At 51.4% G+C, this 24715-nt stretch overlaps 1 protein-coding gene across 2 annotated transcripts; it reads right to left on the reverse strand.

Annotated features, from left to right (window-relative positions):
- Nucleotides 1–7815: 7815 nt before the first annotated feature.
- On the reverse strand, nucleotides 7816–18557 carry CD40 (CD40 molecule). Of its 2 annotated transcripts, none has more exons than XM_070381098.1 (9): nucleotides 18429–18557; nucleotides 14961–15039; nucleotides 14517–14642; nucleotides 14100–14246; nucleotides 13628–13721; nucleotides 10764–10825; nucleotides 8980–9078; nucleotides 8860–8888; nucleotides 7816–8401 (listed from the first exon to the last, which is right to left on the reverse strand). In XM_070381098.1, exons 1-9 carry the CDS (start codon nucleotides 18477–18479, stop codon nucleotides 8234–8236), a joined length of 855 nt encoding a protein of 284 aa, XP_070237199.1. In that variant the 5' UTR covers nucleotides 18480–18557; the 3' UTR covers nucleotides 7816–8233. The 2 variants fall into 2 exon arrangements, with proteins under 2 accessions (XP_070237199.1, XP_005897620.1); XM_005897558.3 differs by having other exon boundaries at nucleotides 7818–8401; nucleotides 8992–9078.
- Between the last annotated feature and the right edge of the window lie 6158 nt (nucleotides 18558–24715).

Raw genomic sequence — 24715 nt, forward strand, 5'->3', positions numbered from 1 at the left:
ACTCATGCAGAACCCAGCCCTTCCTCCAATCCAGCTGCCCTGTTCAGCTCACCCTGCCCGTCTCTCTGACTCTGGGAGTCTGAAAACACAAGTGCCTCATGGCCCCATCAAAGCTGAGGTCCTACAGGCAGCCTGGTGGCTTAAGAGTATCATTAAGCAGGGGGCTTCCAAGGAAGTTGGAGGCAGAGATGGAACACAGCTGCCCCACCCCAGCCAAAGACTCTGGAAGTGAGCAGGGTCCCCTTTTCTGGGTCTCAGCCAAGGAGGGGGTGGCAACGGCCCTCCCACCTGAGCCCCAACTTCCTCTGCCCCGGCACCTTTGCTGGCCCCCAACCCACCAGCGCCTCCATCATCTGGAGATGTATTTCACAATAATTTCATGTCATCCCTGACTCCAGGAAGATGGATCAGCCAACGAGGTGATTGGGGAATCTATGTTGGGCTCATATATTTACTGCCCCGCTGTGAAGCCCCCATGAAGTCCCTTGCACTTGGGGAGGGTGGAGAGAGGGGGGTGATCCATCTCTCCCTGCCACCCTCGCTGGGGGCCGAAGCAGGGGCAGCGCGTTCATGGGGCAGGGGAAACTTCCCTGCCCTAGGACTACAGAGAGGTCTCGCTCCACATTCATTACAAGCAAGGCTGACGGGCACTTGGCTGGAAGGGTAACCTGCCTTCCCCTGCCCCTCGCCAGCCCCCAGCATCGAGGGGAGGCTGCCTCTTGAGTGGGTACTGGAGCTGGCTTCGGGAAAAGGGGGCAAGAAGCTGGGGCTTTTGCCCTCTCCCCCTTCTTCTCATTGGTCAACAGGAGGCTTTGTGCTGGACAGGAGTGGGAGGCTTGTGAACAGCCAGCCCCTTTCAGGAAGGAAAGGCATGCTCATATAGACCCATCTAACAAGCATGCACACACACAGAAGAGTAGCACGCCCACACTAACACCTGCTGGAGAAGACATCGCAAACACAATAGCAGAATCAAAGCCACAGCAGAGAAAGGAGCATGGGGTTTGAAATCCAGGAGAGCCAGGATGTTGGCCGTGCTGTGTTTCCTTGGGCCACTTACTCAACCTTTCTGATCCTCACTTTTTTCAGCTGCAAGGATAACTATACCCTCTCAAAGAGCTGTCGTCTGTTGTCAGGATCAAATGAGATCCTGTGTGAGAAGTGCCTGTATAAGATAGCAGGATTACCATTATCTCTCTCACACACACACACCCCCCTTCACTCTCCTTTCTGCATCTCCCCATATCCTCACCTCTGACCTGCAGGAGTTGCCCAGCATGGAGCTCCCTGGGGCTACATTCAGGTCTTCTTTCTTCACTTCTCTACCCAGGCCACCCCGCCCCTGCCCCAGAACAGAGACTCATAGGGAACTAAGGTCCAAACAAGTGGTTTTCAGACCTGGTAGAATGTTAGAGGGCTTCCCTGGTAGCTCAGGGTAAAGAATCCGCCTGCGAATGCAAGAGATGTGGGTTCGACCCATGGGTCAGGAAGATCCCCTGGAGCAGGCAATGGCAACCCACTCCAGTATTCTTGCCTGGGAGATCCTGTGGACAGAGGGACCTGGCGGGTTACAGTCTATGGGATCGCAGAGTGGGACATGACTTAGAGACTGAACAACCAACAAAAACAGAATGTGAGAATCACCAGGAAGCTCTTAAAAAAAAAAGATGCCTGGACTGCTACCAACCCACCCTACCCTGAGGACATTTTGATTTGTCAGGAGTGAGGTTTGGGTCCTTCTTGGCAGTTAGGAACTCAAGCTTGGTAGCTAAAGAGGGCTGAACCCCGGCTCTGGCCCGTGCTGGCTCTGATCTGGGATGAATCACCCACGTCCCTTCTCCCAACCTGTGTTCCTTGGCTTCGCTAAGGAGCCTGCCACCCCGGAGGGCTGCCATGAGGACTGTGGACATCATCAGTCTTTTGCTCTGCCCCTGACAGCTCAGGAGCAAAGGGGACCCTTCTTGGAGCCAGCTGGGTCCCGGCGGCTCCTGGTGGGACTGAGGTCTCTTGCCATCCACCTCCACCTGAAACATGAATCCTGTCTTCCTAGAGCCAAAGGAAGGCTCAACAGTTCACGTCCCCCAACCCCCACTCCCTTAGTGACCCTTCCCAGGTCCAGGATGGGGTGGGCCTGAAACTAGCTTCACACAACAATTCATTTCTCCTCTAGACCCCCGGTTTCCCAGCTGGGAGGGGGACGGGCCAGGCGGCTGGCTCTCGGTTCCTGATCTGATCCTGCCCTCCTGCCTAATTAGTATTCCAAGGAGGACTGGCTCCGCAGGCCCCAGGATTTGTTTGCCAGCCGGCCAGTTCCCTGTCTCCCCAGTTCAGAGTGAGTAATTCTGTCCCTCCCAGGCCCATTTAAGGGAGTGAATAATTAGTTACATTCAATTAGGCCTCTCGCTGCCACTGTGGCTCCTGCCTGCCTCACTTGGGGGGACAGGCTTACTAATGAGATGGCACATGTCTGACACAGGGGACCGGGTGTTAAACACCCGCGACCCCCCACTCCTCCACAGGGGGCCCCCCAAGGCTTGGAGGGAATGAGGAGGGCGGGAGGCTGGGGATGAAGGCCAGAGAGGAGAGGAAAAATGAAAGAGGAAGTGGAGAGGGGGATGCCACAGAAGCAGGAAGAGACTCAAGAGGGGAAGAGAGGAGCCACCTAAATGTCCATTAATATGGAGCCCTTACCTGAATCGGGCTCCAGCCAGACAATGGAATCCTATGCGGCAATTAAAAAGCTTGTTGTCGATCTATATTTATTGGCATGGAGAGATGTCTGCTGTACACAGTTAAGCAAAGAAGGCTGCTTACAAAATACTGCATGCAATAATAGCCCGAGTTGAAAAAATATTTTTGGTACAGAAAACAAGTCTGGAAGGACCTGTAACTTGTGGTTGGCGGGGGTTTGGAAGCGGGGGCGGGAAGGCGGGGGGAGCTCTCACAGGTGGGCTGGTTTCCCCATGCATTGCTTGGACAGGGGTGGGGGTGGTGAGACACACAGGTCGGAGTTTGGTGATTTGCCAAAACAAGAATACTTGTTCAAAAGAGAACAAGGGTGAGATGGGAGGGCTGGGAGGCGGGGAAGGAGGTGATCGGTCAGGGAGACAGGCAGAAGGTGGGGAGGGGGATCATCAACCTCCCCCTACACCGTGGCAATGCTGCACATCCCAGAGGACCCCACCCCCAGTGAGCTTCCCCCACCCCCAGACTCCAGGACCACAGCATGGGGGTTTTTTTCTTTTTTTTTTTTAAACAAATTAAAACTGTATCTCCCCACCCCTGCAGGTGGGTTGGTAATTTTCTGAGCTAGAATCACTCTTGGGGAGAGAAATCCTTCGGGGCAGACTCTTTAATAACCTCTGCTGCCCAAGGAATCAACTGCGGGGCCCTGAAGGCTTAAGGGGAGAGTGTGTGAGCGCGTGCCTGGGGGCCGAGATGGGGGTGGGGGCTGTCATCGAATTAAGAGGGCATTACAGCCAGCTCAGCCCTGGCCCCCAGTCCTAGAATTTCAGTGTTTTAGATCCAGTTAACCAGGGTCGCAGGGTGGAGCCTAAGGCCCCAGAAACTCTCCAGCCTCCCAGCTGGGGTGCAGAGAAAAGAGACAACTTGCCTGGCACATGTGGCCTGACTTGACCGTGGACCCTCCCAGGGCCTCAGTCTCCCCTCATAGAAAACAAAAGTAGCTCTTCCCTGGAGGTCCAATGCTTAAGACTCCACGCTTCCACGGCGTGGGTTCGATCCCTGGGCAGAGAACTGTGCCATGCAATGTGGCCGAAAATTTTTTTTCATTATACAATGAAATTCCCAGTCGCTTTTAATTTCAACCCTCTATGATATGCTGTCTTGAGCTCTCACAGTTTTGTTTTAATTTGGGGGATTGGTAGCATTTAAACATTGGGAGATTTAATATAGAAATCTGGATGCCCAGCAATATATAACTCTCATTCTTAGAGGGCAACCACTGGATGGAATCTATAGATGCCACCTCCCCCTGCCCCCACAAGATGGACAGAGCCTTGCTGCTGCTTTGCCCAGAGGCTCTGCCACCCTGACTCCCCCAGCCTTCCTGTCTCACTCTCCAGCTCTCGTGTAACCCAAGCCCTAAAGGTTACCTGCTGCGGGGCCTTTTCTTCTGCCCTGGCGGTCACCAGGCCTTTTAACAGCCTAATGACATGTGCCTGGTTTTTCACTCTCCAGAGGTCTTGGATCAACCAGTTAGGCCTAAATCCCAGCTCTAATTCTTCAGACCTTAGCAAGTCATTTAGCCTCTGAGCCTCCATCTATACAATGGGCGTTCGAAGAGACTGTGCCTTATTCGGGGTTGTCCTAGGGACTTTAGACAAGCGTGTGAAGTTCTTGGCCCTGTGCCTAGCACAGAGCGCTCCGGCCCTGCGCATTCTTAGCGCTATCCTGCACAACCCTACAGGACTGAAGTGACTGAGCACGCACGCACAACCCCAGCTGGGGAGAGGCCACAGGAGGAATGCTTGTTAAATGGAGGAAGCAGTGGACAGAGAGACCCGAGAAATGGATGAAGTTGGAGAGTAGAAGTCGCAGGAGGCTCTGGCGGATGGATGACGGGAGGATGAGGGCGGGCAAAAGCCAGCCGCCAGGGTCTTCGGACATTACTTTGGCGCCACCTTCTGGCTGCTGGGAGCTTCACGCCCACCCATTCATCCACAGGTCAGAGTGGACCCTACAGTGTGGGCTGATCCTCTTTATTTTTAGAATTGGCAAGCTCCCTAGAACTCATAATGGGCTTCCCAGGTGGCTCAGTGGGTAAAGAAACTGCCTACAATGCAGGAGACGCCAGAGATATGGGTTCGATTACTGGATTGGGAAGATCCCCTGGAGGAGGGCATGGCGACCCTCTCCAGTATTCTCGCCTGGGGAATCCCCAAGGACAGAGGAGCCTGGTGGGCTACAGAGTTGGACATGACTGAAGAGACTGAGCACTAGAACTCATCGAACCCCAGTCCTTCATCACATCTGAGCAGGGGAAACCTCAGAACCAGAGAGTAACTTTCCCAAGGTCACCTAAAAAGTTCCTGGCTGAGGTCCATTTAGAACCCAGAACTTGCTACAGCTGCCAAGAATAACAACCCCTTCTCTTTGTCAGGGATGCAAGATATACAAAATTATACCTTCTCATGCTTGGCCAATGCTGACTCTTGGAGAGGACTTCTCCAAAAGCAGAGTCTGCCACGAGGAAAGCATGCAGGTAGTTTTTTGGAGAGTTGAACCCAAGAGGCACCAGTGGGGCTGTGGGACATGAGACAGAAAAGAAAAAGAAGCCCATGTAGAGGGCATCTGTGGATCAAGCCCTCTAGGGAACCCAGGAGACAGCACAGAACACACCTCAGATTTGTCCCTCCCAAGGGCAAGGAGGCTGGGGCATTTATCCTCCAATATTCACTTCTATTTGTTTGAGAGTATTCAGGGCATTATGTAAGAGATGCAGGTTAAATCCCTGGGTCGGGTTTTAAAGATCTCCTAGAGGAGGGCCACAGCAACCCACTGTAGTATTCTTGCCTGGAGGGTCCCATGAACAGAGGAGCCTGGCAGGCTACAGTCCACGGGGTTGCAAAGAGTCAGACACGACTGGCGTGACTGAGCACGCATGCACACATTCAGGGCATTTGCTCACCCAGCTGCATCTTACCTGCCCTACACCTGCGCCAAGCCTGTTTTGAAAACCAGGGAAAGCCCCAAGTGCTTGCAAGAGGAAATCGACTGCTCAGCAAGAAATGTGAATGCCGAGGGTGTTCCTTCTCAAAGTGTGACCCCGGGACCTGCAGCATCACCTGGGAAACCTGTAGAAACGCACAGTCTTGGGCCGCATCCCAAAGATACTGAATCAGAAACACGGGCGGCGGAGCCCAGCAATCTGTCTTTTATTAATGACAGGTCTTATAGGTGGTTCTGATACATGCTCAAGACTGAGAACCAGTGACTAGGAGACATGGAAGGAGGCATGCGTAGCATCTGCCCATTGTATTGCCTCCGTTTGCCAGATGAGCAAACTGAGACCCTAAAAAGTGAGCGTGACCTACTCGAGGTCACACAGATAATAGGTGGCAGACTTGGGTCTTTAGTCTCTTTCTGCCTTACCGTCCTGTACAGAAGTAGCATTAGCATTTAGACTCTGTTGTTTTAGCCCCAGCTCTTTTGCAACCCCATGGACTGTAACCCTCCAGGGTCCTCTGTCCACAAGATTTCCTGGGCAAGAATACATTTCCTTCTCCAGCAGATCTTCCTGACCCAGGGATCAAACCTTCGTCTCCTGCTTGGCAGGCAGATTCTTTACCACTGAGTCACCAGGGCTTCCCTGGACTCTCGGCAGGGGATAAAGGTGAGGGCCAAGGGCTCCCCTCCCCCCACCCCCACCTCCACCCCTTTGCCCTGCTTTCTGAACCAGACGGCTCCCCCTGGTGCCTCCAAATGGTTCTTTCCTGGGAATGTTGCCAAGCCAGGTGCCCCTCTCCTGGCTCCCAGCTGCCCTCACAGCCTCCAATGGGGACAAGCCCTCTCCACCCCCACCCTCCAGGCAGCAGGACAGGTTGGGAAATCCAAAGCAGCTTCTCCCAGTGGGAGGGGTAGGGGGGTGGATCCCTGGGTTAAACCAGCCCAGCCCCATCTTCAGCAGGAGTCTTTGTGCTGGGGCTTTGCAATCCCCTTCCTTCTCCTTCTTGCCCTACAACCTCCCCCCTCCCCTCCCCTCTGCTCCCACTCCATCTGCTGCTCCTCCTGGCTAGGCTCCCCCTCAGTTGGCACAGCAGGAAAAGAGAACAGGACGGTTTATTTTTATCCCCAGATACTGCTTAGGGGGAAGCGGGCACCATCTGACCGAGAAGCCGTCAGAGGATCCTATGGCATTTGGGATGTCAAAGGAGGTGGGGAGCCCAGGAGCTCCCTGGGAAGGGGCCACAGATGTAGGCTCCAAAGAGCAAGCAGGGCTGGAAAAAGCAGCCCAGGACCAGGAAGGGGCGCTCTGAGGGGGACCACTCTGAACTGCTGTGTGACTATAAATTACCTCTCTGGGCCTCCATTTCCACCTCCGATAAAGACGTAGGGGGATGCTGGCCCTGCCTGCCCCAAAGGCTATTGTCGAGAATGTGAATCACACGGGGAAACCCCTTTGCAAACAGGGTGCCAAATGTGAGGGCACGTAGAACCCACCCTGGAGAGGCTGTGGCCTGGGGACTTTTCTTATTTACGCTCAGAAAGCACTCTAATTCTGAGAGCCTGACAGCATGTGAGGCAGCTCATGTCACCTAGCGTGTCCACCCCCGCTTTTCTTTTTACATGTTTGATGACTTTTTAATTACATAAGCAGTGTGTGAATTCACTCTTCTTTGGGGGGTAAAAAAAATGAAGCATTATGGGAAAGTCAAATCTTTCTTTAACCAACCCTCCCCCGGACCCTTCTTCCCTAACTGTGTGTCCTTCCAGGACCCCCATTTATACCCACATATATAACACTCTGTGTTTATATATGTATCTGTAGGTGATATGTCATATTGTTTTGGGTTGTGTGTGCATGCTCAGTCACGTCCCACTCTTTGCAAACCCATGGACTGTAGCCCACCGAGCTCCTCTGTCCATGGACTTCTCCAGGCAAGAACACTGGAGTGAGCGGGTTGCCATTTTCTCCTTCAGGGGATCTTCCCAGGGATTGAACCCGCGTCTCGTGCATCTCCTGCATTGGAAGGCAGATGCTTTAGCACTGAGCCTCCTGATTTGGGTTACATGCTTTAAAAAAAAAGTTTCTGTGCCCACCATTCTGCAAACTACTTTTCCCCCCATGACAGTGTTTTTAAGATCTGTTGCATAAATATATTACAGTTTTATTTAACCAGTCCCCTGGTGATGGACAGTTAAGCAGTTTCCAGTTGCTCGCTGTCACAAACAATACTGCACTGCATATCCATGTATATGCCTCCTGGGCTCAGAGCAGCCACCGAATGACATCTGTCAGCAATGAACCGCTCGCTGGGGTGGAAGGTCTGGTGGATATTATTGTATGTCCTCCCCAAAGTTTTGTTACCATCGTTAAAAGCAGGTTGGGAGACTGGGCGGGCTCCAGGGCTGGGGTGAAAGGTGCCCCAAGGTGAACTGTTTCTGGGCTGCAGGGGTGCAGGCAGAGGGCGGCTGTCGCCCTCCCCCCGCAGCAGCAGCCCCAGGTTCGTGTCCATGGGCCCGGCCTGCCACGCCCCTGGGCGCCGCGGCCTCATTCTCGCTCCTGCACGGAGATGCGGCTCTCTTTGCCGTCCTCCTGGGCGACCGGCTGACACCAGCATAAGGTCTCTTGCACCGGAGGAGGCGGGTGGGGGCCGGGAAAATCCTCCGGATCAATCGTCTCCACGGGATCCTGCCTTTCAGCCGTAGGGTGCAGGGCCTGGGGAGACAAGGCTTGGAGTTGCCCCTAGCAACACTTCCGAGCGCTTCCCTGGAAGCCATCCCACCCCTCGCCCCTTTTCCCTTTCCCAAACCAAGGGTCAGTGCTGATTCCATGGGTGCGTCCTGCCCCCTGCTGGCCACAGCGAGGGTGTCACGAAGCTTCCGTAAGGGGAGCCCGCGGGTTAAGGAAATGTTCCTCTATCACCCACTCCTAGACCCCACACCAAGGCTCGGAAGATGCGGCTCTCCCAGGAAAGAAGAGTAAATGTCAGACTTTGCCAGTGGTGCTGGGGAAGCTCTGGGGGAAGGTGAGCTTGGGAGAAAAGGACAAAAGGGGAGAAGCCCCAAGCCCAGAGGAGGGGGAGGGGACTGGCCCTGCCTCAGTTTTGTTGCCATATAGGCAACAATGAATCAGTCTTTCTTTCCTGTCTTAAACCCTTTCCTTGGGTGACTTACCTTAGCCTGCCGCTTCTTGGTTATGTTCCCTAGAGAGAAAAAAAAGGATGGGGAGTGGAAAGGCCAGATCAGGAAACAGGTGACCCATCAACTGTCCCTCCTGCCCCATCACCTCCCCACCTGGGGACTCACTGATACAGGCAGATACCAACAGGACAGCAAACAGGACTCCCATCGTGACGGGGATCACCACCAGGGTCCTCATCCGACTCTGGAAACCTGGAGAGAGCAAGAATTCAGCCATGGCTCCCCAACCTTTTGCCCAAAGCTGCTGTGCTTTGCTGGACTCTCAAATCCTTCTGTGTCAAAGCTCATCTATATCAGAAATTTCAAACACATGTCCCCTAGTAGAAATGTGACCAACAGATGTCTTTAGTGTGACTGGCATGTGTGTGTGTGTATGTGTGTGTTTAATTTATAATATTTGCCAACATTTTAAAATTAGGAGATTGCACATTTAAAATTTAGGTATCTGATTTCTTTTACAAATTTGGAAGATCCAGCCCCAGTGGGCCAGCAACCCACCTACCACTCATTGGCCAGAACTGAGTGGTGAAAGTTGCCGATACCAGCTCGCCACACTCCCCACCCCTCCCTACTCTTTGTCCAATACCGAGGCCCAGCCTCATTTACATCTGCACCCTTGTCTTTGTTATAGAAGAATGGAGAGGAAGGGAAAGTGTTTCTTGTGCCTAAGTCTCTATTCTACATGGGAAACTGGAAAAAAAGACCAGAGGTGTGGTAAGGACTAAAGTAAGACCAATGAAGCACTGCCTTAGGACAAGACTGAAGAGGACACCCAAAAGCTCAGTAATCAAGATAAGTCGTATTTTTTTGGCCATGCCACACAGCATATGGGATCTTAGTTCCCTGGCCAGGGATCGAACCCATGTCTGCTGCATAGGAAGTGCAGAGTCTTAACCACTAGGCTGCCAGGGAAGTCCCAAATAAGTCATATTTTAATGTCATGTTTTGAAAAATTATATCAGCAAACTCTGGCCCACTGGCCAGCTACCTGTTTTTAAATAAAATTTTACTGGAACTGGAGTCGGAACTACAGTGAGGCAAGTGAGGCTGGGTTGTGCAAATACAGGGTTGGAGCCTGTCTTTATTTAAACTGGTGCTATTCTATTTGTTATGGAGTTTTCACAGTAATTTTTTTTTTAAGTATTGCCTCAAATATCTATCTTGATGACAGCATTTTTCTGGTGCCCCCTTAAATATTGTGCCCAAGGCAAGTGCCTTCCTCACCTCACCCCAGTCCCAACCCTGCCAAGAGGAAAGCGAATTTTAAGGAAAAGCAGAGTGCCTTTTTCTTACCCCTCATCTTTTTCACTCATTAACTGGATCCTGCCTAATCTCTGTAGTTATTTGAGTCTGTGATCTGGGCTGTAAGTCACCTCCTCATTCTAAAATCAAAACTGAGGTCCCTGGTGGCCTAGAGGTTAGGATTCCGGGCTTTCAGTGCTATGGCCGGGATTCAATCCTTGGTCAGGGAACTGAGATTCTGCAAGCCATGTGGCGTGGCCAAAAAAAAACAAAACTGAGAGCCTGAGAGGAAACAATGTCACACACGCTGGTCCTCAATGTGCAGGGCGGCAGAACAGCACTGACGGGGCGCCTCCAAAATGCCTGCGCCCATGCCAGGGATTCACACTGCCCTAGTAGGGGAGGTGGTATCGTCCCATTTTACAGACGAAGAAACTGAGGCTCAGAGAGAGGGAGTGACTTGCCCAGGCTCCACAGATAAGCAGCAGAGCTAGATTGCCACAGTTCCAAACTGCCTCCCCCTCTTGCTTTAGCCTCCCCTCCCTCTTTCCCTACCTGTGCTTCCGGGTACCCCAGTCTCCCCTCAGCTCTCCACCTTCTTAGCCGGCCGCTGGGGCCCACTCTCCAGGACTTACCGCAGACAACATCTGTCTTGTTCGTCCCCACGTGTTGTTCCACCAGGCCTTTTCTCTCGCAACTGTGTACAGACATGCGTGCACATGCAGATACACAGAGACAAAGAGACACTAAGTTTCCCCACTCGTGAGATTTCCAACCCCAGAGGGAGACGGCCAACAAGCAACAGCACAGGTTCACGGAGCGTGTGTTATGTGCGCTCTCCTGTGCTGGTTGTTATGGGAATGACACGGACTGTTCATACAGAACTCGCGAGTGCAGAGGAAAGACAACGGTAAACCGTGAAGGAGTGAGGGTAGGAAAGCCTCTGACGAGTGCCAAGTGCATGTGTACGGGGCATGGTTCAGGGTAAGGAGGCAGAATCCACAGTGACCGGAATGCGAGGACGAGGGGGCTGCTCAAATTTGGCACCACTGATGTCTGGGGGCCACATAATTTTTCTTCTGTGGTGGGGACTGTCCTGAATACCGTAGGATGTTTAGCAGCGTCCCTGGCCTCTAGAGGCCAGTAGCATCCTCCTCCTCAGTTGTGAGAACCAAAATATCTCCAGATATTGTCACATGTCCCCTGGGGGAGAAAACTGCTCAGTTGAGAATCTCTGGTTTGAGAGTCATCCAGAAAGACTTCCCTGGGGAAGTTAGATCTCAGTGGGCCCTTGAGGGATGTAAAATTTAGAACATCAGTATATGTAGGGCGTGCCAGGTGGCTCAGTGGTAAAGAATCCACCTGCAATGCAAGAGACACGGGTTCAGTCCCTGGATGGAGAAGATCCTCTGGAGAAGAAAATGGCAACCCACTCCAATATTCTTGTCTGGGAAATCCCATGGACAGAGGAGCCTGGTGGGCTACAGGCTGGGGGGCTGCAGAGGAGTCGGACACAACTTAGCAACTGAACAACAATAACAACATATTCTCTTTAAGCAGGACAACATGATATGAAGGATTAGGTGGGTGATGAGCCAGATAGTATAAGGAAACTCTGGAAAATTGGGTCTTTAGAACCAGATCACTAATCAGCCATGAAGTTTTCAGCTGGATTCAGCTGGTGGGTCGCGTCAGCATCCAACCACATGACTAAAGCTGCTAGAGGATTTAATGGCCAAAGATCTCCCAGGCGGAGAAATGACAGAAAAATGGCTTTCCAGGAGGCCACTGCCAAAGCAGTGGCCAAACATGAGATGATGAAGACTTGGACCAAGGTGGTTCCCCAGAGGAATGGAAAGGGATGGACAGAGAAGGACATCGCAAAGGACAAAACATCTAACGCAGGAAAAAGAGAAGCTTCAAAGAAAGCACATATATGAGAAGAGTGCTTAAGAGTTTTTGAAACACATTTACATGTCTTTTCCTCGACCCTTGTGAAATGAAGGTCATTCTCATTTTCCAAATGAGGACACCAAGGCTCAGATGAGGGTCACAGTCCCACACGGTCATACACTTTCTAAGCTGAGTGAGTCTGGAACCCAGTGCTCTGGTTCTACCAAACCAAGGTGCCTCCCTTTCTCAGTCAACATTTATCAGTAAAGATTTATTGAGCACCTACTATGCAGCAGATGCTGTTTGGAGCATAAGGGATATATCCATGGAAGAAAAATAGAGCGCCTCTACAGTTCAGGAGTTTGCCACCTACTGGAGACAGGCAGACAGTCAACAGTATATACGGGATGCCACTATTCGTGTGGAAGATCCATTTGCATGTGTGTGCCTTTGTTTGTTTGCACAGAGAACCTCCAGAAGGACACGCGTGGTCCAGTGGCTGCAGGATGGCTGAGGGCGGCAAGGGACGTATCACTATTGGCCCTTTTATGCCTTCTGTCCTCACGCCTGTCTTACTCATTTTTTCAAATTAAACGTAAAAAAAAACTTAATCAGGCGTGTGCTTACGCGTATTCCAGGCAGAAGACTTTAATGCAAGAGAACAAACAGTGTGTTGAGGGAATTGCAAGCAACATGATGTCACGAAGAGATCACGAGATGGAGCTGGGAGGTCGGAGGCTGTGCAGAGGAGTCAGGGTTTCATCCCAAAGGCGCAGAGAGCCACAGAGCATTTTAAACAGGGAGTGCCATGCTCCGGAGAGAACGGTGGAAAGCTTACTTTGGCAAAGGGATGGAGAGCCAGCTGAAAGGGAGAGGATCGAGGCAGGGAGGCCAGTGAGGAGGCTATAGCATCGGCCAGACCACTGTGGTGAGGTCCAAACTAAGGTGGTGACAGGGGAGATCAGAGAGAAGGAGGAAGAGTCCCCAAACATTTGGAAGGTTAGACAGACAGGACTTAGGGACTGATTGGGGGAGACGGAGGGGGACCCTGCAACAGGTGCCCAGAGGCACGTTTGCGCCCATCACAGCGGGTAAAGGGAGCAAGCAGGTGCCCGTGGCTCATCTCCGAGGAGGTGTACCCTCGGCAGGTAGATACGACAGTCTGGGACCTAGGAGACAAATCTAGACAGATGGTGATGGGGAACGATCCGTAGCCAAAGCCACGGATGTGGAAAAGATGGTCCAGGGGAGGTGGGCAAAGTGAGCGGAGACTAGAGCCTAGAACAAAGGCCTAGAAAACCCGTTTAGGAGGAGGAAGGAGGGGCTGAGAGGGGTACAAGGAAAGGAAGAGCGGTGTCACTGTACCCCCCACAGAGGGAGAATTTCACCAAAGATCAGAGAGCAGCGGTGTCTACTACCACCCAGAGAGAACAGGCAGGAAATGCCCAAAGTGTCTGGTTGGCCATGGGGGTCCCTCAAGACATTCTAGAGGTGTGTGAGTGTGTGGACATGGGGAGCGGGGACCGAAGGACTGGTGGCCAGAGAGAAGGGAAGCGGGTCCCATGCCCCTCTTGGGGCAGGAAACACAAGGGCTGAGTCCTTATACCTTGTCCAACGGTGACACTTTTCAAAAGCAGATGACACGTTGGAGAAGAAGCCGAGCGGGCAGGGTTCACAGACGGTATCCAAAAGCCCTGTAGCTGAGGGGAGAGGAGGCATTAATCGTTACAGTGGACCCCCTGTCTGGCTGTCAGGGGGACCGGTGGGCAGGGAGGACCAGACGAGCATCCTGCTTCAAAGCACTTCTTCCCGCAGCACGCACCTTCCCTTGCTGCAGGCAGCCCCTAGGGAGGCTTCCCCCACGGCCCTCCCGAGCCCAATGCCCACAGTGGGCCGAGGCTGATGCCCACAGTGGGAGGCAGAGGCAAAGGTTCCATTTCCAACCCACTTTGGTGGAGATGTCAAGGTAGGCCGGTCTCTCAGCCTCTGGGGCGGAGTGCCCGCTGCCCAGCCCCTCTCCTTGGGCCCTTGCCTCCTCTCTCCTGCCTCTAGAACTGATTCCCAGACAGGCCACTTACCGATCTGCTTGACCCCGAAGCCAGGGAGACACAAGCTGTGGGGCGTGCAACTTTCGCAGGTGTGACTGGTACAGTGTTGGCCTTCGACACATACACAAGTGGTGTCTGTATTCAAGGTGCCCTCGCTCTGGATCCGGAGCCCTAGGTCTGTGCAGAGACAGGAAAGAAGGATGGGAACCCCTTACCGGCCGTGATCCAGGGGCCCCTGATCTTCATATTTCCTGTTCTTTTCTTTTAGACCCTCTTCCTAGCAGGAACGGCAATCAAATTAGGTAACAACCAAGACAACCCAGACTCTAACCAATCAGAACAGACACTGGCTATTAAAAAAAAAAAAGTCAGGATGGCTGTACTGTCAGGAATGAGCTGGAATATCAGCCTGACTCCCAAGGGCCCCTTCCCCCGCAGCCTACGCACTGGGGTTGCAGTATCTGTGCTCGTGACAGTATTTCTCTCTGTTCCAGGTGGACAAGAATTCGCCTTTACCGCAGGACTGGCATTCTGTTTTGCTGACCTCTGTGCAGTCGTTCACCAGTTTCTGTCCTGGAAAACATCCGGAAATGAGGGCACTCCAGGCAACCCAATGAGTCAGACACTTAATTGAAAAGTGGTAAAGCTGGGCTTTAGGGAGGGGGCTTCAAAGAGGGCAGTCCCAGACCCTTCCAGCCTTCATACTCTGGTATAGGACGCAGAAGAGATAGGAACCCTAGTTCTGGGTCAGCAGAGAGGAAACTCAGAACATCCTGGGGCAGGGACAGGGAATCCCAGGGGTCATTTAAGACACAAGCTTATAGTTGACACATGAGATCTACATGTGCCAGCAGACCAAGACAGGTCCCACGTGGGGCTAGAGTGTCTCACCCGGCGGGCACAAATCACAGCAAAGACTGTTCACTGGGTATTGCTTCTCTCCACAAGCAGTGGCTGGTTCTGAGTGGACCTAAAAAAGGAATTGGGTGATTTGAAGGGATCTTGAAATCTCAGATGTAGCCTCCTTGGCTCACAGGTGCAAATCAGGCAGGACAGAGGGTAGAACCGAAGTTTAAGTACAAAGCAGAAAAACGGGGCCTGTGTGTTATATGTTGCATTTGTTTTTAACTAAACCCCCAACTAGTATGATGATAAAGGTACCCAGAGAATCATTCTGATATTTTACAAAGTAATTGCGCTGTTAACTCACAGTATTCATTGAACTAAACAGATCTTCCTTTTGGCTTGAGGGCTGAGTCTTTCCTCTCCCCAGCAACCCAAGAGCACATGAGGACTCCAGCATCTACCCTGGAGTCCTGAAGCTGGCTGATTCCAGCTGGTCCTAGTCCAAATGGGGGCTATATTTAGCATGTGGCCTCTTCCTTCTATTCTTTTGCTCCCCACCCTCTTCCCCTTTCCGAGCCTCATCATGTTTTCTCCCTCCAACCTCTCATCATCTGATCATCCAACCTCTCCCTCACGAAATACAGGATGGAGCAGCTGGAAGCATAAAATCCAACTCTTTCACTTCACACGTGGTGAGACTGGGGACCAGAAAGGCTGATTCACTTGCCCAAGGTCACGCAGTGATAGAATCCGAATGAGAACTCAGGTCTCAATATTTCCTCTCTCCATCAATGTGGGTCTCACCTGCATCATTGTCACTACATCCAGGTACCACCCATGCTATTCATGACTTCTTGTTCATTTAAATACATTTATTTTCAAGGTAAACCTCATAGCATTGCCATGAGAACAAAACTAGTATCACTTCTCATAAATAAAAGGCAACCCTAAAAATAAATTCAGCAGAAACAAAACAATGTCATTAAACCATAGCTGATTGCTTTGCTTACTGACAGCCCTCTACCCCAGGCCTACTCCTGATTTTTGTTTTAAAAGGAGGATTAGCAAGGCATTTGAGAGGTATTAACTATATTCTAGCTCCGCAACTTCCTTCTTGAAAAAATGAAAAGGATTTTAACTAGAACTGCAAAGTGAATTTGTGTTGTTAATTCTACATCCGCATGGGGTTGCAGAAGAGTTGACATGACTTAGCAACTGAACAACAGCGACCGCGGCATGCTCTCTAAAATCATCTCACACCCTGGGAACAGCCAGTGAAAAGAACAGTTTTAAGGGTCAAACAGCGTAAAGCTCCAGTCTTGACTTTGTAACACTTAACTAGTTATTTTGCTTCTCTTATCCTCAGTTTCTACAACTCTAAAATGGGAGAAATAATGCCTGCCCCACAGATTAGGACTTCCTAGGTGGCCCTGGTGGTTAAGAACCCGCCTCCCAATACAGGAGACATAAGAGACATGGGTTTGATCCCTGGGTCAGGAAGACCCTCTGGAGGAGGATATGGCAATTCACTCCAGTTTTCTTGCCTGGAGAATCCCATGGACAGAGGAGCCTGGTGGGCTACAATCCATGGTGTCACAAAGAGTCAACTGAAGCAATTTAGAATGCACGCATGCACAGATTAGGTTGTGAAGATGAGAAAGAATGGATGAATATGGCCTGGTACAGTGTCCAGAACATAAGAGGTGCTCATTAAATGGCACTTTTAATTATCATACATACATAAGTATCTGCTGGGTTGCCCAGCACCCTGGCTACCAGGAACCTACCTAATTGGTGCTTCTCATTCAACTCAGGGCCGGTAGGGGTGGGGGGAGGGTGGTGAATTACTTACAGAAGTGTATCTTATCCCAAGCAGGGAAGGAGACAGCAAAGGTCACTGCTCCCGCCATCACATCACAACACACCATCCCGTGAACGTTCTCCCCACAAGCCCATGGACCTTCCCCCCACACTCCCAGAGCAATAAAAGTCCTCTATGCCATTTTCAAACATATGAGAAATATAGCCCCTCCTCTGAAAATGTGTCGAATCCCCAGTTCCCACGTCATAGTTTCAAGCCTTCTGACATGCGGTAGCTCAGGACCAAGGCTTGGAAACTCTCACCATCTGAGAGGCTGGCTCAGAAATCAGGCAGATGTACATTATCAGCAGGTTCCATCTAGCTAAGTGGATTGGGGCAAGCCATTTTCTCTCTCTGAGCCTCAGTTTGCTCATCTGTATAATGGAGGAGTTGGAAGAAATCAGACCAAGAATGCATGTAAAGTATTTTGCTCAGAGCCTGACACACAGGAAACTCTCAGTAAATAACCTCAGATATTGTTGTCACAGCCTAGTCTCCACCTGGAGCTAAAACTGGGACTTTGCTCTTGAGAAGCTCAGACCACCTTTCACCCTATCCCCACTGGCTTTTCCTCCACTTCTCCTCCAAGAGCCCCCTTCCTGCCTCCTTACTCCCTAAGAGCCATTGCTTACAGTGAAAATGAAAGTGCTGGGGCCAGAGCAGCTTCCCCACAGCATCTCTCCCCTTGCTGCTGACCCCCTACTTCATGGGTCATTCCTGCCCTGCCTTCATGCCAGAAAGTACAGCCCTTGAAATTTAGGGGGAGACCAGAGGGGTGGGGATGACAGTGTCAGGTACTTGGGGGATTCCCAGCCTCCAGAATGAGGAACTACAAAAATACATTTAAACTAGAAGCGAGTCAAGTGTGGAACTCTGAAAATCCCGGAGATATGCTTGGTTGGGCATATCTGAGCCCTTCTGGGGTACCTGGAGAAACCCCTGCTGGTCTCCCAGCCCTTTCATGGTCCCATGAACTGTTCAGTTCCCCCGAGAGTCCCCTATGTCATCTTAAATTCAGGAGGCAGGGACACAGCCTTGGGTATTCCTCCTATGTTGGGGGTTGGGGAGGATCACCAGGATTTGGTTCTGGAGTGGGAACGTTAAAAGCTCCTTGCCTTCTCAGAGAAGCACCTGGGCCACTGCCCTCATCCCTTGCTCCCGCAAGATGTCCTGGAAGAAGGCCACCCCAGCTGGCAAGGAGGTGATAACCACTTACAGAGGCTGGCATCTATCCACATTGGGAAAGAGACAGGAAACCGGCTAGACCCGCCCCTTCCCTTGGCTGGCCTCCCTTCTCACTTCTGAAACCCCTCACCGTCTCTTTGGGGCCAGCCTTCGAGGCAGACCCAGACTCTACAGTTTTTTGACCAGATAAAGGCTTAAGGCTGCCGAAACCCCCAACCTCATCTGCGCTGCCTAGGCGTTTCCTGCGGCGACCCCACTAGGCGCCCTCTGTGGGCCACCTGGGACCCCCACCCCTGCCCGGGAGGAGAGAGAAACAGTCCATCTCATTCAGCCATGACCCCGGGTACCCTACCCAGCTTCCCAAAATCAGCTCAGAAGGTTCCCTGCCCGAAGTATCGCTTCTTTTCCCATTCCCTACTCTCTAATCTCAAATTCCCGCCTCTGGTCGGAACGGAATTTCAACTTACGGCGGTCAGAAAGAAGCCCCAGAAGAGACACTGCAGTGGCAAACGAACCATGGCGAGGTGAGAACCCGGCGGCCGGAGGAGAGCGCGCCGGGACTTGGCCGCTTCCAGTTCCCCTGTCCTGGCCCGGGAGCCCGCCCAGGAAAGAAGCGGGGTCTTCGGGGACCAATCGCAGCCAGCCTCGCTAGCGGAGGGGCGGAGCTCCCGGAGACACACCTCCCTGGGATTTCCCCCAGGACATTCCCGGGGAGTCTAATTCCCCAAGGAGTTTAGGGACGCGCTTTGGGGAAGGAAGCGGGGAGAAGAGGGGAAAGCGTGGTTCCAAGGAGAGCTCTTCATGGGACCCCCCCACCCCCCCGCGCACCCTAGGACTACAAAGGCCGAGCAGGAGGGAGGCAGCCGCTTTCTGGGGATGGGGATGAGGAGTTGGGAGAGAGGCGAAGGGAGTGGAAAGAGATCCCTATGGGTGTTGAGAAGACTCCCCCACCCTGCCCCGTTCTTCCCCGCCGCCTCCGGCAATCCCGGCGGAACCGAAAGTGTCGAACGCCGCGGATGGAGAGGCCTAAGGAAGTTCCCAGAAAACGGGAAGGCCACGGCTGGGTAGTGGAAGGAGGGTTGGGGGAGGGGGGCCTTTCAAGGAAAAGAGTTTCCCAACTTACAGTTTCGCTCTCTTTCAAAGGAAATTCCCTCGCGTGGGCGCTGCGTCCCAGCGCGCCCCCTCCCCCATCCCATCCATCCATCCATGCGTGCAGTCCCCACCAGACTCTATTCCATTCCAGTTCCTTTCCGCTACGTGAAAACAGGCACTTAGACTAGACCAGTCTTTCGTGGGCTCGCAGGACCCCTTGAGAATCTTAGGAGACTGGAGACCCCCTAGTTCTGCAGAAGCACACGTCCTTGTAGCGATTATTTCCCCAGTTCAGACCCTCCAAGCCTTTCCTGAACCAGTATTAACACTCTGCTCTGCAGCAGGGAACACCTGGGTTCTGGCCTAGGCTCTGCTTCTGATGGGCTGGGTGTCCTTGAGCCTCCGTGTGCTTCAGTGAAACCTAAGGAGCTTGAACTAGAAGGTGTTTGGGGTGATGACTCTCCGAGCTCTGAGTTTCTGGGCAGGGTCAAAAGGCCAAACTGCACAGAGCAGAGAGGACGGGAGAGAGCTGCTAACCCCATTCTCCTGGCTTCTGCTGCAAAGGGCACATTTGCAGACCTGTAGATTCTACCTTCAGGATCCATCCCCTCTCTTCTATCCCCTCTGCCACAACTTTAATTCAGAGGCTCGGCATCTTTCACCTGGACTGTCACAACAGCCTCACTCATACAGTTAAGTATTTGTTGAGTCTCTGCTATGTTCCAGGTAATTCTGAGCCCTATCTCTCTCTCTCACTGTGCACATTGTTGCAATTCTGTTTGTAGGATCTGGTCTGATGGGGGCACTTCACTGCTTAAAAACCTTTTTGCGCTGCTCTGTACCCTTGGAGAAGACTCTTGAGAGTCCCTTGGACTGCAAGGAGATCCAACCAGTCCATTCTGAAGGAGATCAGCCCTGGGATTTCTTTGGAAGGAATGTTGCTGAAGCTGAAACTCCAGTACTTTGGCCACCTCATGCGAAGAGTTGACTTACTGGAAAAGACTCTGATGCTGGAAGGGATTGGGGGCAGGAGGAGAAGGGGACGACAGAGGATGAGATGGCTGGATGGCATCACTGACTCGATGGACGTGAGTCTGAGTGAACTCTGGGAGTTGGTGATGGACAGGGAGGCCTGGCGTGCTGCGATTCATGGGGTCAAAAAGAGTCGGACACGACTGAGCGACTGAACTGAACTGAGACCCTGTTGTTGTTGTTCAGTCACTGAGTCTTGTCCAACTCTCTGCAACCCCATGGACTGTAGCACACCAGGTTCCTCTGTCCTCCACTATCTTCCAGAGTTTGCTCAAATTCATGTCCATTAAGTCGGTGATACTATCTGATCATCTCATCCTCTGTCACCCCTTCTCCTTTGCCTCCTTTGTCTTTTCCAGCATCGGCTTTTCACATCAAGTGGCCAAAGTATTGGAGCTTCAGCTTCAGCATCAATCCTTCCAATATATGTTCAGGGTTGATTTCATTTAGTATTGACTGGTTTGATCTCCTTCCTGAACAAGGGACTCTCATCTGAGGATCGTCCAAACTCCTTCTCCTGGTGCAGCTGAGTCTCCACTCAGCCCCACCCTCTTTTCCCACGTTCACACCCTGCCGTGTCCTACCATGCATGCTGGCTTCAAGCATCCTCGCCTTTTCCTCACTTTCCAAAGGCACAGTCGTTTCTTTCTTCTGTCTTGCTGTTTTCCTCCTTCCTTCTCCTTCCTCGAATGAGTTTAAATTTTACCTTCTCTTTAGATAAACCTCTTCTTAACTCCCTGAGACAGAAGTAGATACTGCACCCCACCTTCGCCCCTGCTCCCATGTTCCCACAGCATTAATATGCTGAATTCTCAACCCATATGCCTGGCCCCATTTGATGGTGAGCTCTTTGAGGGCAGGACTGAATCTGTCCCAGTCCTGGGCACCAACACATTTGCTGAATGAATAAATAAGTGAGTAGGTTCAATAACTTCTTATTCTAAGCACAGTCTCCGTCAGAAAGGAGGTACTAAGCTGGTAGTTTCAACACAGACCTCAAGTTGATACCCGTAGTCCCAGAACACTTGAAATCAGAGACCAAGGAATTTCATGAAAGTCACACAAGCATGCCTGGGATAGAGACAACATTAAAATATCTTTTCCCTTTTTAACCCACTTTGAAAAACACAAGCACCATTTTCATTCCTAGGGGGGCGGTGGAGGGGGCGTTACTATAATAACTTAAGCCATTACTTATTCTTTATTTGCTTGATTCTAAAATTGGGCCCTTCACAAAACTGCCTTGGGAAGCAAGTACACAGGATTAAACATTAATTATATTATATAAAACATATCATAGCAGCAATTAAAGCAGCTTAAATTAATGTGTGAAAGAATAAATAGTAGCCTCCGGGTGGCCCCATGGGGCGAAGACCAGATGAGATAAAGAGAAGATATTTTAGTATATGCATATCCCGAGGAGACATGGGCTGGCAGGCATGGGCCCAGAGAAGGCATCGAATCTTCTTGGGCTGAGAAGAGTGTGCTGGCGGAGGAAAGAGAAAAGATGACTTCTGGGGAGGGTGACAATATTTCAGAGTCCCACTGAAGGGTGAAACCGTGAAGCATTCAGTGGTGGGAATAGGGCAAAAGACATTCCAAAGAGCAGGAACCCAGGATTTTGAAATCACAGAAGAAATGGCCTTTGTAGGGAGGTGGGGGCGGTGGGGGAAGTCCCAGGGCCAGATAAATAGATGAGAAGCGGGCCTGAAGGTCAAGTCTGCAGCACTGCTGGAATCTGGCTGCTAGGTGGTTCTAAAATACAAACCCGATTGTGTGCCTCCCAGACGTGAAGCAACCCCACAGATCTCTCACTCCCACAAGCCCACAGGGCCTCAAGGCCTGCATCTCTGTCCTCCCTGCCTTCAACTTTCCGCTCCAGACTGTGCTGTCATCGCTGCAGGGAAAGCCCTTTCCCACTGTCCTTTCATTGAACCAACTCTTTCTGTTTTTAAAAAGTATTTATTTGACTGCGTGGGGTCTTAGTTGTGGCATGCAGGATCTTCGTTGCATCATGCAGATTCTTTCGTTGCAGCACACAGACTCTAGTTGTGACCCTCGGGCCCTGGAGCTTGCAAGTTTCAGCAGTTGTGGCTCCTCTGTCCATGGGATTGTCCAGGGAAGAACACTGGAGTGGGTTGCCATTTCTTCTCCTTGAGTCTCCTTAAAGAACGTAGGATTTTTAAAACTTATATATACATATATATATATATATAATTTTACTTTGTTTATTTTTCATATTTTTTGGCCTCGCTGGGTCTTCACTGCAGTGTGCAGGCTTTCTCTAGTTGTAGCATGCAGACTTAGTTGCTTCATGGCACATGGGATCTTAGTTCCCTGAGCAGGGATCAAACTCGCATCCCCTGCATTGCAAGGTGGATTCTTAACCACTGGGCCACCAGGGAAGTCTCCCAACCAGCTCTTTCTTATCCTTCAAGGCTCAACTCAGGTGCCTCTTCTCTGGAAAGCCCTCTCCATCAGCCAACCTGGGATGCGCACCCCTAGCTCCCGTGCCTGCTCAGAACCCTGGAGCTGCTTGCCTAGGTAAGACTCCAGCTCTACCACACCGTATTTCAATTATTCTGTTTACTCACAGAACCAGTGTATTGAGGTGACTCAACTCAGTGGGATATAATAATGAAGCTTTTTTCCCCCTAATCTCTGCCTTCAGTCCTGCTGTGTTGAATCTCCATTTTCCATTCCTTAACAACATCTTGGGCAGATCGCATTACTTTAGGATCACTTTCTGTTGTTAAGCTTCCATCCTTGAAAGCTTTATTCTCAAACTCAATTTAAATCTCATTTGATCTTCTCCCTTACTTATCCAAGGATTGACTTGAGCCAGGACCCCACTTGTTTGGATAAAAACTGGAAGTGGGTGTGTGGCCTGATCGGGAGACATACCCTGCTACCATCCCCTTATTGAAATTGGGAGGAGGGAGCGGGAACAACCTTCTGTAACATGGCCCTCTGCCTGTTGCTTGACCCTGCTTCCCTGGCTAACCCAGGGAGGCAAGTTTTCATCCATGGAGCATATAACCTTCTTAGGGTCTTCCTCACTGCCAGGTTCTCTGACAAGGGGCATCTTGCTCAGACTTGAGCTCTCCTAACTTGTCCCACCACCAGCAGGGCCCCTGCCACTGGTGGGACCCTCTGCTCAGCAGTCAGTCTGCTTGAGCGGGGTACCAGAAAGCCTAACTACTGGAGCATCCACCTGACCCAGAGAAAACTCACACCTCCTGGTCAGCGACTCTACTTCCTCCCCTGTCCACCCTTCTTCTCTCCTGCTCAGATAAGCACAGGAGGACATCAGCAGATCTGTTGCCAAGTAACCCCCGCCACCACCACTTGGGAACAGTATCCCAGCATCCTCTTCTTGAACTCACTCTTCAGTATCCAGGAAGGACTACCAGAGAAAGGTGTGGGGGTGGGAACTATCTTCTGCCATAGATACTACATTCCTCAATAAAACCAGAGAACTCCTCCCTCCCCAGGATTATTATATGGCAAGGAAAAGGAAAGCAAGGGATTGGCTAAGGGATATGGGACCATTTCTGCCCCACTAGTAAACCTTGGAGAGAAAGTACTGCCTCCCGTTTGGAATGCAGGTTACAAAGGGTGGGCCTGTGGCTTTTACCAGCTCCTAAGTAACAGGGAACTCTCACTCAACGACCTTTGGATTGGGCCCTCACTCATACCTGAATTGATTCCTGGAGAAGATGATTTTTCTAGCCCGAGGCCCACAAGGAGCCCAGGCACATGCTGGATGCTAAACAACATGAATGTGAATGTGGGGTGGATGTTGGACCATGAAATGAGACTGAAAGGATGCACTGGAATCCACCTGCTCATCCCCACACTGTCCAAAGTTTAACTGCCCGTCTCCTCCAGATGACCGGACTCTCCAGCTGGGATTCCCAGGCCCAGGAGTGGACAAAAATCTTTCCCCCTCAGCTCGGCAGAGCTGACTGGGAATTTATCAAAGAGAACTAAGAAACTCAGGAAAGAACCCAATCAGAAATTAAGGAAACATAAGAGCCAGCAAGTGAAAGTGAAGTTGTTCAGTCGTGTCGGACGCTTTGCGACTCCGTGGACTGTAGCCTACCAGGCTCCTCCGTCCATGGGATTCTCCAGGAAAGAATGCTGGAGTGGGTTGCCACTTCCTTCCCGACCCAGGGATTGAACCAGGGTCTCCTGCATTGGAGGCAGACACTTTAACCTCTGAGCCACCAGGGAAGCCTGGTAATGGAAAGAAGAAGGAAATGGCAACCCACTCCAGTACCCTTGCCTGGAAAATTCCATGGACTGAGGAGCCTGATAGGCTACAGTCCATGGGGTTGCAAAGAGTCGGACACAACTGAGTGACTTCACTTTCACTTTCAAGAGCTAGCAAAAGTAACAGGTGAGCTGACAAAGAAGTTCTTTTTTATTATTATTATTTTTAATTGGAGGATGATTGCTTTACAATGTTGTGTTGCTTTCTGCCAATCAACGACATGAATCAGCCATAAGTATATGTATGTCTCCTCCCTCCCACCCACAGAAAAGCTCTTTATCATGATCTGGTTAAAGCCCCTCACTGGCTTGGCTGCCCTAGACAAAGACGACTTCATGTCTGGCCCACAGCCTT

The sequence above is a fragment of the Bos mutus genome, chromosome 13 (assembly GCF_027580195.1).
Source record: "Bos mutus isolate GX-2022 chromosome 13, NWIPB_WYAK_1.1, whole genome shotgun sequence".
Lineage (NCBI taxonomy): Eukaryota > Metazoa > Chordata > Mammalia > Artiodactyla > Bovidae > Bos > Bos mutus.